Source organism: Myotis brandtii, unplaced genomic scaffold (assembly GCF_000412655.1).
Source record: "Myotis brandtii unplaced genomic scaffold, ASM41265v1 scaffold165, whole genome shotgun sequence".
Classification (NCBI taxonomy): Eukaryota; Metazoa; Chordata; class Mammalia; order Chiroptera; family Vespertilionidae; genus Myotis; species Myotis brandtii.
The window spans coordinates 11855962-11870035 of NW_005356042.1; the positions used below are offsets into that span (position 1 = coordinate 11855962).

General features: G+C 43.2%; 1 protein-coding gene across 1 annotated transcript; it reads left to right on the top strand.

The window, feature by feature from the left end:
- Positions 1-2: 2 nt before the first annotated feature.
- On the top strand, positions 3-5235 carry MAF (v-maf avian musculoaponeurotic fibrosarcoma oncogene homolog; the record flags this gene model as incomplete). Its single annotated transcript, XM_014536796.1, has 2 exons — positions 3-364; positions 4469-5235. Coding segments are annotated over 2 exons (468 nt in total), but the record flags the coding sequence as incomplete, so codon positions are not given.
- Positions 5236-14074: the final 8839 nt, after the last annotated feature.

Consider the following 14074-nt stretch of genomic DNA (forward strand, 5'->3'; position numbering starts at 1 on the left):
AGGGCGGCCTGCACTTCGACGACCGCTTCTCAGACGAGCAGCTGGTGACCATGTCGGTGCGCGAGCTGAACCGGCAGCTGCGCGGGGTCAGCAAGGAGGAGGTGATCCGGCTGAAGCAGAAGAGGCGGACCCTGAAAAACCGCGGCTATGCCCAGTCCTGCCGCTTCAAGAGGGTGCAGCAGAGACACGTCCTGGAGTCCGAGAAGAACCAGCTGCTGCAGCAGGTCGACCACCTCAAGCAGGAGATCTCCAGGCTGGTGCGCGAGAGGGACGCGTACAAGGAGAAATACGAGAAGTTGGTGAGCAGCGGCTTCCGAGAAAACGGCTCGAGCAGCGACAACCCGTCCTCTCCCGAGTTTTTCATGTGAGTCTGACACGCGATCCCAGCTAGCCACCTTGATAAGTGCTCCGTGGGGGTCCGACTCGGGAGTGGGCTTGCTAGTTCCAGAGCCATGCTGGCCACCACCTCGCCCCCTCCCCTACCAAGTTTGCCCCCCCCCCCCAGATGTCCCAAACACACACACACACCCTGCTCCGAGTTGGTGGCGGTGGTGGCTGTTTTTAAATTGGGGAGGGAATGGATGTCTGGCTCATGGATTGCCAATCTGAAAATCTCCATAATTTGGTAGTTGGTTTTTTTATGCCCCCCCCTCCCCCTTGCACAATGTTCAAAGATCTCAGCAGAGTTCTTCATGCTCACCTTTGAAGCCTGCATCATTTACATATTTTTTTTTCTTTTTCTTCTTCAGTTCATGAGCTGGTGTTCCATTTTCTGTGTGTGTTTTTATTTTGTTTGGATTTTTTTTTTAATTCTACTTTTTGGAGCTTGCTGTGTTGACCTTTTTTTCCAACCTCTACGCTCACGCCTTCTCCACCCATCTCTTCTGAGATAAAAGAGAAAAAAAGCTAAGGTGTTTTGTTTTGTTTTTCTCCACCTGAGTTCTTCGTGTGAGATTGAGCTTGCAAAGGAAAAAAAATGTGAAATGTTATAGACTTGCAGCGTGCTGAGTTCCATCGGGTTTTTTAGCACTGTTATGCTAAAATAGAGAAAAAATCCTCATGAACCTGCCACAATCAAGCCTGCATCAACCTTCTGGGTGTGACTTGTGAGTTTTGGCCTTATGATGCCAATCTGAGAGTTTAGTCTGCCATTAAAAAAACTCATTCTCATCTCATGCATTATTATGCTTGCTACTTTCTCTAAGCAACGATGAACTATAACTGTTTCAAAAACTTTATGGAAAAGAGACATTATATTAATAAAAAAAGCCTGCATGCTGGACATGTATGGTATAATTATTTTTTCTTTTCTTTTTTTCCTTTTGGCTTGGAAATGGACGTTCAAAGACTTAGGGCATGGCATTCATACTTTTGTTTTATTGTCTCATGACTTTTTTGAGTTCAGAACGAAAAAGTGCAACCCTAGAGAGCCTTCTTCCCATGAAAGTTTGCATCTGCTCCAAAACTGCTTTGAGTTACTCAGAACTTCAGCCTCCCATTGTAAATGCACTGAAGGCATTCCTTGTCAAAGATGCCAGAATGGGTTAAAAAATTTAAATGGCAAACATTAAAGAACTCCTAATGTTTTCTTTTTAGAAAGAATGACAGCCCACTTTGGGGACTCAAATTGTGCTGTTTCCGAAAGCAGTCTAAAATTTATTTTTTAAAGAAAGAAATCTGCCCCGTTATTTTTGTTTGTTTTATTTTTATGTTATTTTTTTTCTTTTTGCTTTTGGTCATTGTCAAATGTGGAATGCTATGGGTTTCTAGTATATAATTTAATTCTAGTTTTTATAATCTGTTAGCCCAGTTAAAATGTATGCTACAGATAAAGGAATGTTATAGATAAATTTGAAAGAGTTAGGTCTGTTTAGCTGTAGATTTTTTAAAAGATTGATGCACTAAATTGTTTACTGTTGTGATGTTAAGGGGGGTAGAGTTTGCAAGGGGACTGTTTAAAAAGTAGCTTATACAGCATGTGCTTGCAACTTAAATATAAGTTGGGTATGTGTAGTCTTTGCTATACCACTGACTGTATTGAAAACCAAAGTATTAAAAGGGGAAACACCCCTGTTTATATCTGTAGGGGTATTTTACATTCAAAATGTATGTGTTTTTTTTTTCAAAATTAAAGTATTTGGGACTGAATTGCACTAAGATATAACCTGCAAGCATATAATACAAAAAAAATGCAAAACTGTTTAGAACGCTAATAAAATTTATGCAGTTATAAAAATGGCATTACTGCACAGTTTTAAAATGATGCAGATTTTTTTACAGTTGTATTGTGGTGCAGAACTGGATTTTCTGTAACTTAAAAAAAATCCACAGTTTTAAAGGCAATAATCAGTAAATGTTATTTTCAGGGACTGACATCCTGTCTTTAAAAAAAAAAATGAAAAGTAAATCTTACCACAATAAATATAAAAAAATCTTGTCAGTTACTTTTCTTTTACATATTTTGCTGTGCAAAATTGTTTTATATCTTGAGTTACTAACTAACCACGCGTGATGTTCCTATGTGCTTTTCTTTCATTTTCAATTCTGGTTATATCAAGAGAAAGAATAATCTACAATAATAAACTGCATTTTTTTTTTGATTCTGTACTCAGTTTCTTAGTGTACAGTTTAACTGGGCCCAACACCGCATTACAAGTGTAAAATACACCCTTTTCTCCAGAGGAAGGATTAATGGAGGAGTAGGGAGGCAATAACTCAGGGTGAAGCCTAGGCTGTTTGGTGAGGTGGGAGGAGGCCAGTTCCATTTAATAATTAGCAATATTTAATATAAATATAAATTATGACCTCTCAAATTTTACACCCCCAACCCCCAAAGTTTTCAAAGGAGTTGAGCTATCAGTGCCCTCTGGTGAAAACAAACAACATTCCCAGCCATCGAGCAGGGCCTTCACAGCATCGCCTGAGCATCTGAGCCAGCAGTATGCCCATGGAGAGAGAAATAAGCCAGGAAAATTAGGCATGGCAGAGGTGGCTTTGGGTGCCCGTGCATTTAATGGCAAAGACCAACAATGCTCACTCTGGGGCTAAAATTGATTATTTGCCCTTCTTCCCTTACACGCCAGGATTTTCTTGTTAGCAAGGCCTGACAAGATTTAACATCAACACTTTGGACAAATCCAAGTTGTTTGTGTTTTAACTTTGAAGGTCATTTCTCTTCAATAGGAAAAAGAAAAATCCACCCCTCGCTTACAGAACTCCAAGTACATATCTGGGTTTAAGCTCTGTTATTAAATCATATTTCCCGGTAAATATTTAACAGAGGGCTTCGCCACTAAGATGAGCTGGTGATGATTTCAGATCACCTTCGTTCCTGAAATAATGTCCTGGTGGAATAAAGGCTGTGCTTTGATTTATTGGTATCTACCGCCCAAAACATGCTGTGTATCATTTGGAAAGTCTTGCGCTACCTTCCCTAACAGCACTGACCTATTTTAAAATGACACAAATTCGTGCAACTCTTGGTCAACTTCCCCTAGAATTCTAACACTAACAGAATGTTAGACAAAGCCAATACTGTTTTGAAAATAGAGCTAAACACCATGACTTTTGCTTTATTTCGTTTTCGGTTTCTTTTTTAAGATAATATTGCAACTCTGACCAAAGGCCTTATTTTGAAGAAAACAGGTTGTGCTTGGCGCTGATGAGTTCTGGCCAGTTTATCATCTTGTCTTCCTCCCCACCTCCCACCCCTCTTTTTTTTGGTGTTGTTTTTTTTTTTATCCCACAAACAGCACATACCCTGTACATTTTGCCCTTTCTTTCTGTGCCAGTTTAGATAGGGCTCCCAAATACACATTTAATTTTGCCTAACAAAAGTCTTAATAGTAAACCACTTCATGTGCTAGATGTTAGTTGCTCTCTGCTTCAGAGATGTTTTTTCTTCTTCCCTCTGATCCCGACTCCGAGATAGGCCGTCTCCCCCTGAAGAAGCAGAAATGAAGATGTCACTGATGCAAAAAAGCTCAGCATCAGATGACAGATTTTAGGCAAACACATTCTTAAAATAAGAGTGACATTCAGGATGGAGTTATTGTGATGATTGCATGAGGAAAGGGACTTGGGAGAAAAATACAGTTGGGTGACAATTAAGGATTTTGATACAACCCTACAGGCAGTTCAATATGATAAGAAAGCTCTGGCCCAAAACATGAGAAGACAAGTAGAGGGGTGCTGACAAAAATGGGGTTTTGGTGGCTGGCTTTAAGGGAAGGTTAGCACCTAGCGAAAGGTGTTTTTGGAAATAATCGTTACTGAAAACTTCGAAGTAGAGCGGTGAACACAAATACATCCTTTTTTAACAAAGAAATCCTAAATCCTGCCTGAGTGTACCTGTTACAAATAAGTCCCTAAATTAAATATATATATATAATGAAATCTAGCTTTCCCTTTACACTGCATGTGAGTCTTTGTCTAAATAGTGTTAAAATTCCTTTCATTCCAATTACAGAACTGAGCCCACTCGCAAGTTGGAGCCATCAGTGGGATACGCCACATATTGGAAGCCCCAGCAACATGTCCTTACCAGTGTATTTCATGAAATGAAATTTATGTGAGAACTGTGCATTAAAAATATATTGTCAGTAGCAGTAGTATTATCTGCAGTGGTAGGATACAACCTGCCCCTGACTTCTGTTTAGTCTCCTTCCTTAAAAACAAAACAAAACTGTTTGCGTTAGAGAAAAAGGCTATTAAATATATAACCTCCTCCGTATTAATTAATTATGCCACTTGTCTGAGGGTCGTCTATACTGACCCATAGCAAAGCGAACCGGTGCTTGTCGCTTTAAGATGTTCGAAACTGGAATAGGCGCAGTTGTTTTCAAATGTAATATTCGTTTTTAAAAATCCACTGAAATGTAAAACATAGATACATATACATTTATAGGAAGGGTAGAATCCCAAAGGTACCAGCTAGCAGTTGTAAAGCATATGTAGACATACACTCTCAATAGCACTTTTTCACGCTTCATTGTTTCTCTGGCAGATAATTTCACCAAGGAGAAAAAAATATTGGACCCTCCCCCGCCCCCCCCCCCCCCCCCCCCCACACACACACACACAAGCAGATGCCATGGGCAGAAGCTCTAGCAGAGCCTGGCTTTCTCGTAGGCCCCAGATAATGTTGTATGTATCAGTGATGTCAAATGTGTTTATTTATCAGACTCAGCCATAAAAGAAAACAATGTGTAGCAAAATACAAAGTGAAGTTAAATACACACCCTCCTTGTGTGCTTTTTTCCCCCTCCCCCTTTTCTGTTCCCAAACATTCACGAGATGACTTCCCTTTAATTTCCCGGCTCCTTGTATGTTTCCTTTCTCAAAACCATGTAATAACTTTTTACAACGCATCTGACACATTAATAGAGTGGCATCAAATAGGCAGCGATTCCACTTCCTGATCTTGGGGAGGAAATGATGTCTCAATATCGTATTTATTTATCTGTCTCCATGCCATAACCACCCGGGCCCCTTTCAACACAGGCCGCTGCGTGGGGGAAATGCCCTATATTTATTACTGAATGTAGGATCCTGAAACTCTCCTCGTTTCGCCCTTAAACCTTTCCCCCCGGTAGTTTTTATTTAGTGGCCTCGATTCTAGATCCTTCTGTTCTTAAACAGGACCTCCCCTTGCCAAGCCACCAGCTTTCCTGCTAAGCGCAGCGAGCAGAGGGCACATGGCAGCCACCCTCACAAACACGGGGCACAGCTGTCACAGTAGCTGCATTCCTAGCATTTCCCTCCACTAAATAACTGAAGTTGCTGTGACACACGCAGAGGTTCCCAAGTGCAGTGCGGGAGGGGCCGGGGGGCGGCTTTTGCTGTTGCTGTTGGTTTTGTGAAGGCCAACTTACTTCCGTACTCACACACGCTTGGCTTCCTAAAACGTAGTCCTCCGGTATTCTAGGCCGATCAATAAATTTAAAAGTCGGCTTGCTGCACGGGTATGTCTATTTTTTGCCTGTCAGTAGTTAACTGACATAGGTTGGAAGACGAAAATACATGAGTGACAACCTTCAGCCGTTTGATTTCCGTGTCAGGAAAACACACAGCCAGGCTCTGGGGCCTTACTCCTCAGAACCATCCGATAAGACTCACGACTCACAGCTTCAGATTCCTATTTTTTCTTTTTTAGGGAAGCTTTATCTACAGTGATAAGTTATCATTTTGTACCACTTCTGATTATTCCTCAGGATGCTGCATGAATAATTGGGAGTGGGTGCCTTCTAGTTTGGAGAAAAAATAAGAGGAACCCTGAAGTTTGTTTTCACTCTTAGCCCATCCTAAATTTAGAAGATGTCCCAAGTCCAAGGCAGAGCACACAGTAGCCATCAGGGAGGTGGTCTGGGCATCAGCGTTTGTTTGTTTGTTTTTGCATTTGTTTGAAAACAGTGCCGGGGCCTTCTGATAACACTGCTTTTGTCACTTTTGATATAAATCTTCAAAAATCGAGACGTCCAACAGCCCCAGAAAAGAGGAATTCTCTCCAAGTCTTGCTCCGCCCGGGCTCCGGAACAAACCCAGCTCTGTCTTTTTTTTTTTCTTGAGCGGGGGTAGGGGACAGGGTGAGAGGATTTCAGTCTCGCAGGCTGTCTCATGATTGTCGGGGCATAAAGAAGTACAGTCCTGCAACAATGTGGGGACATCTTTACCCTTTCGAGAGGGACAGAACAAAAAACAAAGCAAGCCAAATTGCTGTGCACGAAGGCGGAGCAAAACCCCAGGCTCCCGTCCCCTGCACCATCTGTGGGAGGTGAGAAATGGGGGGAGCCAGAGAGAATGGAGAGGAGGACCGCAAAGGGACAGTCCCAGGAGTCACCCCGTTGCCCCCCTGAATTTCACTTGCTCACTGGCTGAAGTCAGAGCCGGAGTTCACACGCCAGGTGCGAACAGGGTTCGGCTGTCCACGTCTTTCAAATAGGCTCACATGTGTTTCCTTTTTGAAAATAATTTTAGAGATCAAACTCGAATCTGGGGAAACTGTTAATGGTCTTAACTTTGAGGCATTTACACACATATCAGTCTGTGACTTCAGGGTGCTGATGTTTCAGACCGTCAGACACATTATGCCAGTGTTTATGTGGTCACCACAATGGGTTTGATGGCCTCATGACAGTTTTTATTGTTTAAATTTGAAAGCCTTTTGTCTGTGTGTTTCCCATAAGTTTGCCCAATATAACAAGGCTGAGGCAGAAAGAACACATCCGCAGCACACCGAATTAACATTTTTATATGAATTTGCTTCAGAGTTGGACAGTTTTAAGAAACTCACAAGACAAATTTTCCACCAAGAAGCTAGGATCGGAATGAACATAATCATCAACTGAGCACCTCTCCCCTTGTTAAAAAAAAAAAAATCGTTTTTTTTTCCCATTCTTTTTGTTGAATAACAATTTTTTTTTTCTATAATTAGGATTTTGGATTGCAAAATCACATCCCTCCCTTCACAGATTCTTGGATCTTTAGTTAGGATTAGAAGGGGGCCTTAATTCAAGAAGGGAGGATGAAGGAGGGGTGCCTGTGGAGGTTTGGGAAGGGAGGGGAGGAGAGGAAATAGTTCTGTGTTCAGCCCCCACACCCCTCTTCCCGGTGCAGCCCAGGCCTGGATGTGAGCTGCACACTGGGGATTTGGATTGAGTTTCTCTATTCTAAATATTCTGATCACCACTCTTGAGTGTTTCCACGCTAAGATTCCAAAGAGCTGCTTTTCCTTGTGGTTGGTTCTTTCGGGTGGCGGGTAGGAGAAGTCGGGGAATCATATAGAGCTGGGCAGGGAGGAACGAAAACCGCTCTCCTGAGAGACCCCCAGGGAGGGTGCTTGTGAAGGGGGCCCTGGGCTGAAGACTCGGGTCAGTGGTGCAGATTCCCGTTTTGCAACGCAGACTTGCTCTGGTTCTACGTGGCCTCGTCCACTTCCGGAGGCCTGGACACATGGGTTTCTGGCCTTCGTCAGGAGTTCTCTGGCAGGAAAGCAGGCCTGAGGATGCCAGTATAATAGGCCAATCCTGAAAGAGGCCCAGAGGAGCAGAGAGCAGGGAGATGCGGCTGTGCGGGGCCCGTGGGAGTCTTACTAAGAGAAGCCCACCTTGGCTTATGACCGCCATTTGCCAGGGGTCACCTCTAGGTGGTTCCCAGGGCCCCTGCATCCAAGTAGGAAGGATCTGTTTCTAAGGGTGACTGACAAGCCCTGGCCAACGCTGAGATCCCAGGAGTCCGGAAAACAATAGCGATGTCCTGAGCTCCCAGGCTCCAGCCTCTTACTGCCCAAACCCTGTGCCATCCCAGTGTCCTCTCTATCATTTTTGGAACCTCTTCCTCTCATGCCTGGTCCCCCAGGGCCCTCAGAGAGACTCAGAAGTCAGTACTTGAGCTGAGGCCTTGGACCCATTTCGTCACACCTGCCCCAGGTTCAGTGTAGACAGAGGCTAGGGTGGGAGAACAGTAGGCACCATGACCTGGATGTTTAATGCAAGCTGGAGCTTCTGATGCCAAGGAAGGGTCTGGAAGCACAGCCCGGAATGAAGGAGATGCAGGCAGGGAGGATGCTGAGATCATCCCCTCTCAGTTTCCATGCATCACCCCACCCCCCCCAACACACACACACACACCCTACCCTCATCAGCCTCCTCCCTATGTATACTTGCGCTGCTGGGACCATTCACCCTGGGCATCACTGCCTGGCTCCTAGTGGCTGCACTGAGTAGGGCCAGGTGTGCTCCTCATTCTGGGGGTTCCTGGGAGGGCTCCCAGGTGCAGAAGGACAAGAGGCTGGATGTAAGGGGTGGGTCCCAGCAGCTGCCTGAGGTCATGGGGTTGTCCCTGCATGCTGGCCTCGCTGAGGCCCCAAGCTGTGCTCCGGAGGGAGGCCGGCTGGCTGGGAAGCCTGCGGGGTCAGAAGCTAGCCAGGGTGCCCTTCCCAGATGCCCGAACACTGCCCCGGTGCCTGGGGCTTCAACACCCAGTGCGCCCAGGACCCCGTGCCCCCTGCGCCCGCTCCCCAGCAGAGGACTGGGATTTGTATTGGAATTTGGTTTAAGTTTTCCAAGAGGACTGTCCCGGCCACAGCGGAGCTCCTAGGGACATCAATACTAGCTGCTAGGCTGCGCTCCCAGACGAGTGTCTGGAGGGAGGGAGCAGGATTGAACCGTGGAAGGCTCTGCCCTTCACCTTGGGATCCCCCAATCCACCTGCCAGCTGCCTAGGAACCTTCTGTAAATAAGATCAGGGCCTCCAGATCAGTGGATTTTTTACTTCATTAATTTTCCGGCCCATTTTCCAGATCTCTCTGGTTAGAGACAGAGTAAGGAGGAAAAGGGAAAAGAAAGGAGGAAATGCAAAAGGCCAGTCTTACAATCTTTATAGAAATCTCCGTATGGCTGGGTTTTTCTGTGGTAGTTTGATGCTCATTTTAAAGGAAAGCAGGTCAAGCAAACTTTATGAGAGTTTTGCCAACAGCTCCAGCATGAGGGTTTTGCTTGCATTCGGGAATTTAACACAGTTGCAGTCAGAACTCAGGGACTCAGAAACTGTCTTAAGAGGCCAAGCTTTAAAACGGTTAATTCAGAAAGGAGCCCTTCCCTGAAGGGGCTTTTGCTTATAGGGACTCTCAGGTTTTCAGATCTTGGACTATGGAGGAGTTAGGCAAGTATCTTTGTGCCTTCTAAAATAGAGCTCTTTTTTCCCCCCCTTTTTCTTTCTCTCGAGGAAGGATTCATTAATGTTCATATAAATATGTTGAAACTAAAAGTTAATGATCTCAGCATCCGAGGCACTTTTATACTGTCAGATTATACTAAACTCCTTGTTGAAGGGATGGGGGGAAACCCGAGGTAATCATCTAAGATTAAATCTGTTAAAAATGACGTTTGACGCTTTCTGTATTCAGGCAGTGACTCCAACATATTTTTTCATCTGCCATTTATCTGTCTATCTATCTTCTATCTAGCTATCATTTATCTAGCGATCTCTAGAACTCTTTAAAGTAACATTGCAGAGGAGGAAAGCTATTAAAAGATAAATCTGCAGTTCCTACATTATGAAGTAAAAATAATCACACGACAGAGTGAATCAGTCTACTCTATATTTTGGTAGGCACGAGCAGAACCTAGCCTGAAATGTCAGTCTCGGCATGATCTGCCCATAAAACCTTGGCCCCCCTCGGCAGGACTCCGGGCGACGCGGGGACACACGCTGACCTTCGGTAGCAAGTTGTCAGGGGACACTGATCATTGTGTTTCCCTGCACTGTACAGTAACGAGACCTTTTAAAATCTTCCTCGGAATACCACTGCACATTCCTACGCTATTAAAAAATATATTATATAATCATTAGGTAAATAGATCCAACTGTTAGAGGCTCTGTGCTGGCAGACATCTGGCCTGGACTACACCATAGTGGTCCAGCTCAAAAATCTCTCTCACTCCCATGCGAGACCCCCTGCCCCCAGCACACGTCCCCTGAGACCAGCCCGGGTGAAGGCAGTGAAGGCGATGAGAACAGAGAAACCACAATGCCTTTTGGACTCTGCTCCGGTGTGCAAACAGAATCTGTCCCCCCTCCTTTCTGCAAGTAAATGCCTTGATAACAGGATGGGGCCCCCAGGTAGCCAGAGAGTAGAGGTCATCTTGAGGAAAATGACACCAATGATCTAAAGAGGACATCTACTTTATGAGATTTCAGGCCAGATGCCAAAGATCACATTTAATGAGGCCTGATTCGTTTTCTCCAAAAATAACAGAGACTGTCAGTGAGATGGTCAGGAAGGCGCAGGGGCATTTTGCAAAGCCTATGTTCAATTATTGCTTTGTAATATTTTTCTAAAATTGAAAAATGCCTCCTAAGTATATGATCTCATGTAAATAGTCCTTGCAGAAGCTTAACATATGTTTGCAATGCCCCAAAGGAGTTACAAAAATACTCTCTCCTCAATCTCTTAAGCTTTTAAACTCCATTCACTTGTGTTTCTAAAAGAATCTGTTGTTTTTAAAGATTTTTGTAAAAAAAAAAAAAAGTAAGCTTATATAGGAAGTTTTTTGTGTGTGCGTGTGTATTTTTTTTTTTAAGGTTAGCCATTTGAACTCCAAATGGAGAACAACTGATATTAATGATAACCCTTCCAGGTTTTATATCTTCAGCATGGTTCTTGTTTCTTTTTCTTTTTGGCATAGAAATAATATATGTGGCAAAAGATTAATGTATCCTGTTACATGAAGAAGAGTAGTTCGTACCTTAAGATTTTAAAAGCGTTTTTAATGGGAAATGTGAAGGAAGGCTTGTAATGCATTTGGGACGGTTCTGACAGATACAAGAGTACAGTTTTGTTTATCTGTTTTGATGCATACAGTACTCAGAACATTTAGATAAAGGGCATTTGAAATCATTAGAATTACGCGAAGTGAAAATTTAAGTAAAGGACGATTCTGTGTTCAGTTATGCAGCGTACAGATTTTAGCAGATGTATGAGTGTAGTGTATCTGTTCACACCAACTGTAGGGTAATCCAAATGAAAAAGGGGGGATTAAAGAAAAATACTGAATATCCATGTTGGGGGGGGAAATTAGATCCACTTACTAGTTTATCGCAATTACTGTACACAGATCTCCTGTAGCCATGTTGAATTTTTAAAATTAGATTTTAAATATATTTTGACAGTCTGAACTTGTACAGTGTGACTAACTATAGGGAGAAATGACAGGTCTGCTTTGTTATTAAACTGCTGTCTGGAAAATATTGGACTCCATACAGTAAGTGATAATTATTTTGCCACTTACATTAGTACAGCTAATAGCAATAAGGGTTTTTTGAACCATAGAAAGCTAACTACTTTGAATTACTGTGCTTTGTTATTCACTGTGAAGCAAAAAGCCTCTCTCTTTTTTTTTTTTAAAGCAACCTCATTTTCATATTACTGTTCTAAGCATTCCCTGCTACTAATTTAAACAGAGAGGAAGTTAATAAATAAAAGGGTGGTATCTAAATGGTTCTATTTGTTAAGAGAACATTTGCAATTAAGGTCAGTGGTACGAGCAGAATAGACCAGAGCCATGAAGGAGGAGGGGGGACATGGAAGAGGATATGCCCCCGCAAAGTGCCAGGGAAAGCAGGAGCAGTTTGGTTCTCTGAGGGATGGGCGGTCTCTGAGCATCCTCAGAGACCATTCCCCCGCTGTGAAGCCAGACTTGCTCAGTTCTCTGAACTGAGGACAGCTTCCAAGCTGATCCAGGCTGCCAGGCCACTGGGTATCACTATCTCCGACTCCCTGGGGTGGGAGCCATGGTCAGAGGAAGTGACCTTGCATAGCACGCCATTCCCTTCCATACGAACCCCTCCTCTGGCAGGGCTGAGGCCGGGACGCCAAAGCAAGTGGAACGAAATCACTCTTCTTTTGGCCTCATTCTGCCCTTTTCATAGATAGTTAGGCTGCCTTGAACATACTGTCTTTGAAACCCTCTGCGTGGTTATTAATGACCCTTTGTTTATTTTAATATATTTACTGAATCAGGTACCCAAGGGAATCCTCTACATCAGTGATGTGAAAACTCCTGTTGCCCGAAGTCAAAGAGGTACATCTTGCTTTCTGATTTGCATGTGCTTGTGTTAGTGAGTTTTCCACGAGGGGGAAAGCGAGCGAGCAAGGAATGCTGATGGCTCCCGGGGCGTGAAAAGCTCCTGTTTCAGTCGTTTCAGTATGTGGGTTTCACAAGTAGCAGAAACTGCGACACGGGGTGAAGGGAAGTGATGCAATAGGTGTGAGCAGCATGCACATATTTCTGTGTTTATTGCATCCCATAGGTGTGGCGTACAGAGTAATTAATCCAGTTGGAGTAAATCTCAGAGCTTTAGTCTTAACCAGCACCAGTCTATCGACACGCCAAGAGCCAGCTAGTCCCTCTACCTGAGAACTTGGGGGGAATCTGTACAGCTGGTGCCCAAACCTGGGGTTCATGGACATTTCTAATCTACACTCTCTTGTCATCCCCTCCATACTCACATTTGGAAAATTTAGTATAATTGCAAAGCATGACTTGTCCCCCCTTCTGCATTCAAATGTGACTTTGGAGTTACTCTCGACTTCAATCGTAGCAGACAGAGGGGAGGAGACGGGCAGGAGGCAGGAGGCAGATTTTCATCTACTAAAAAATGAAATTAAGCTTTTTAAATGGGTTTCCAATGTCAAGTAGTCCAGTGTGAATTTAATTATGAATCCTCTTCATCCAGAGAACTAGATCAACACTCTTACACCAATAATTTTTGAGTGTCATCCTGTTATGTATACTTGTTACCTCTTATTGGCTAATGGAACGAAGTTTGATTTTTTTTAATTAAAAATTTTGCTTGCTGAGAACTTTGCATGAAATACAAAGTTTTTGTTTTTTAGAGAAACTGAGGAGAAGGCAAACGTCACGATGTTCAATTGCAACCTTTGGCAAAGGAGAAAGTTTCAGGATCCAGTGAATTTAGAGTGTCGGCAAACGAAACCCCATTTCCTCCCCACTATTTCAGAACTCATATCTGAATCCTTACTTCTCCATGCTGCTATTATGAGAGTCTTTGAATTACTGGATGGTGAATATTTAACATGATTTCTTTCCGAGGCTTATACAAAATTAACATTTTCTTTAACAGTTCTCATACATAGATTTTTAACTCAGTGTATCCCTTTGGGATTAATTTGTGTGTCCACGTGTGTGTATGCAGTACCAATATTTAATTCCTTCCTTTTGTGTTCATTTCTTTTATCCTTGTCTTTATAATTGAAATTTGAAAGCCATCTATTAAATATGATGATCTATGTCCACCAGCCAGTTTTGTTACATCCATTTTGAGTAAAGAATTAATGAACTTTTAAGGCAAGGTTCATGCTAGTCCTGACCTCCCTGGTAATATTTCATATAAGGTTACTGGTGGGAGAGAAATCAAATTTCAGCTGCAAACATGATTGACAGCTGAGAGCAAGCAAGAGAAAGGCATTTGGCCAGATGGGGAATTTGGGGAAGGAAGAAGACAATTCCTCAAAGTTACTCTGTGATATTAGATATTATAAACTGATATATGA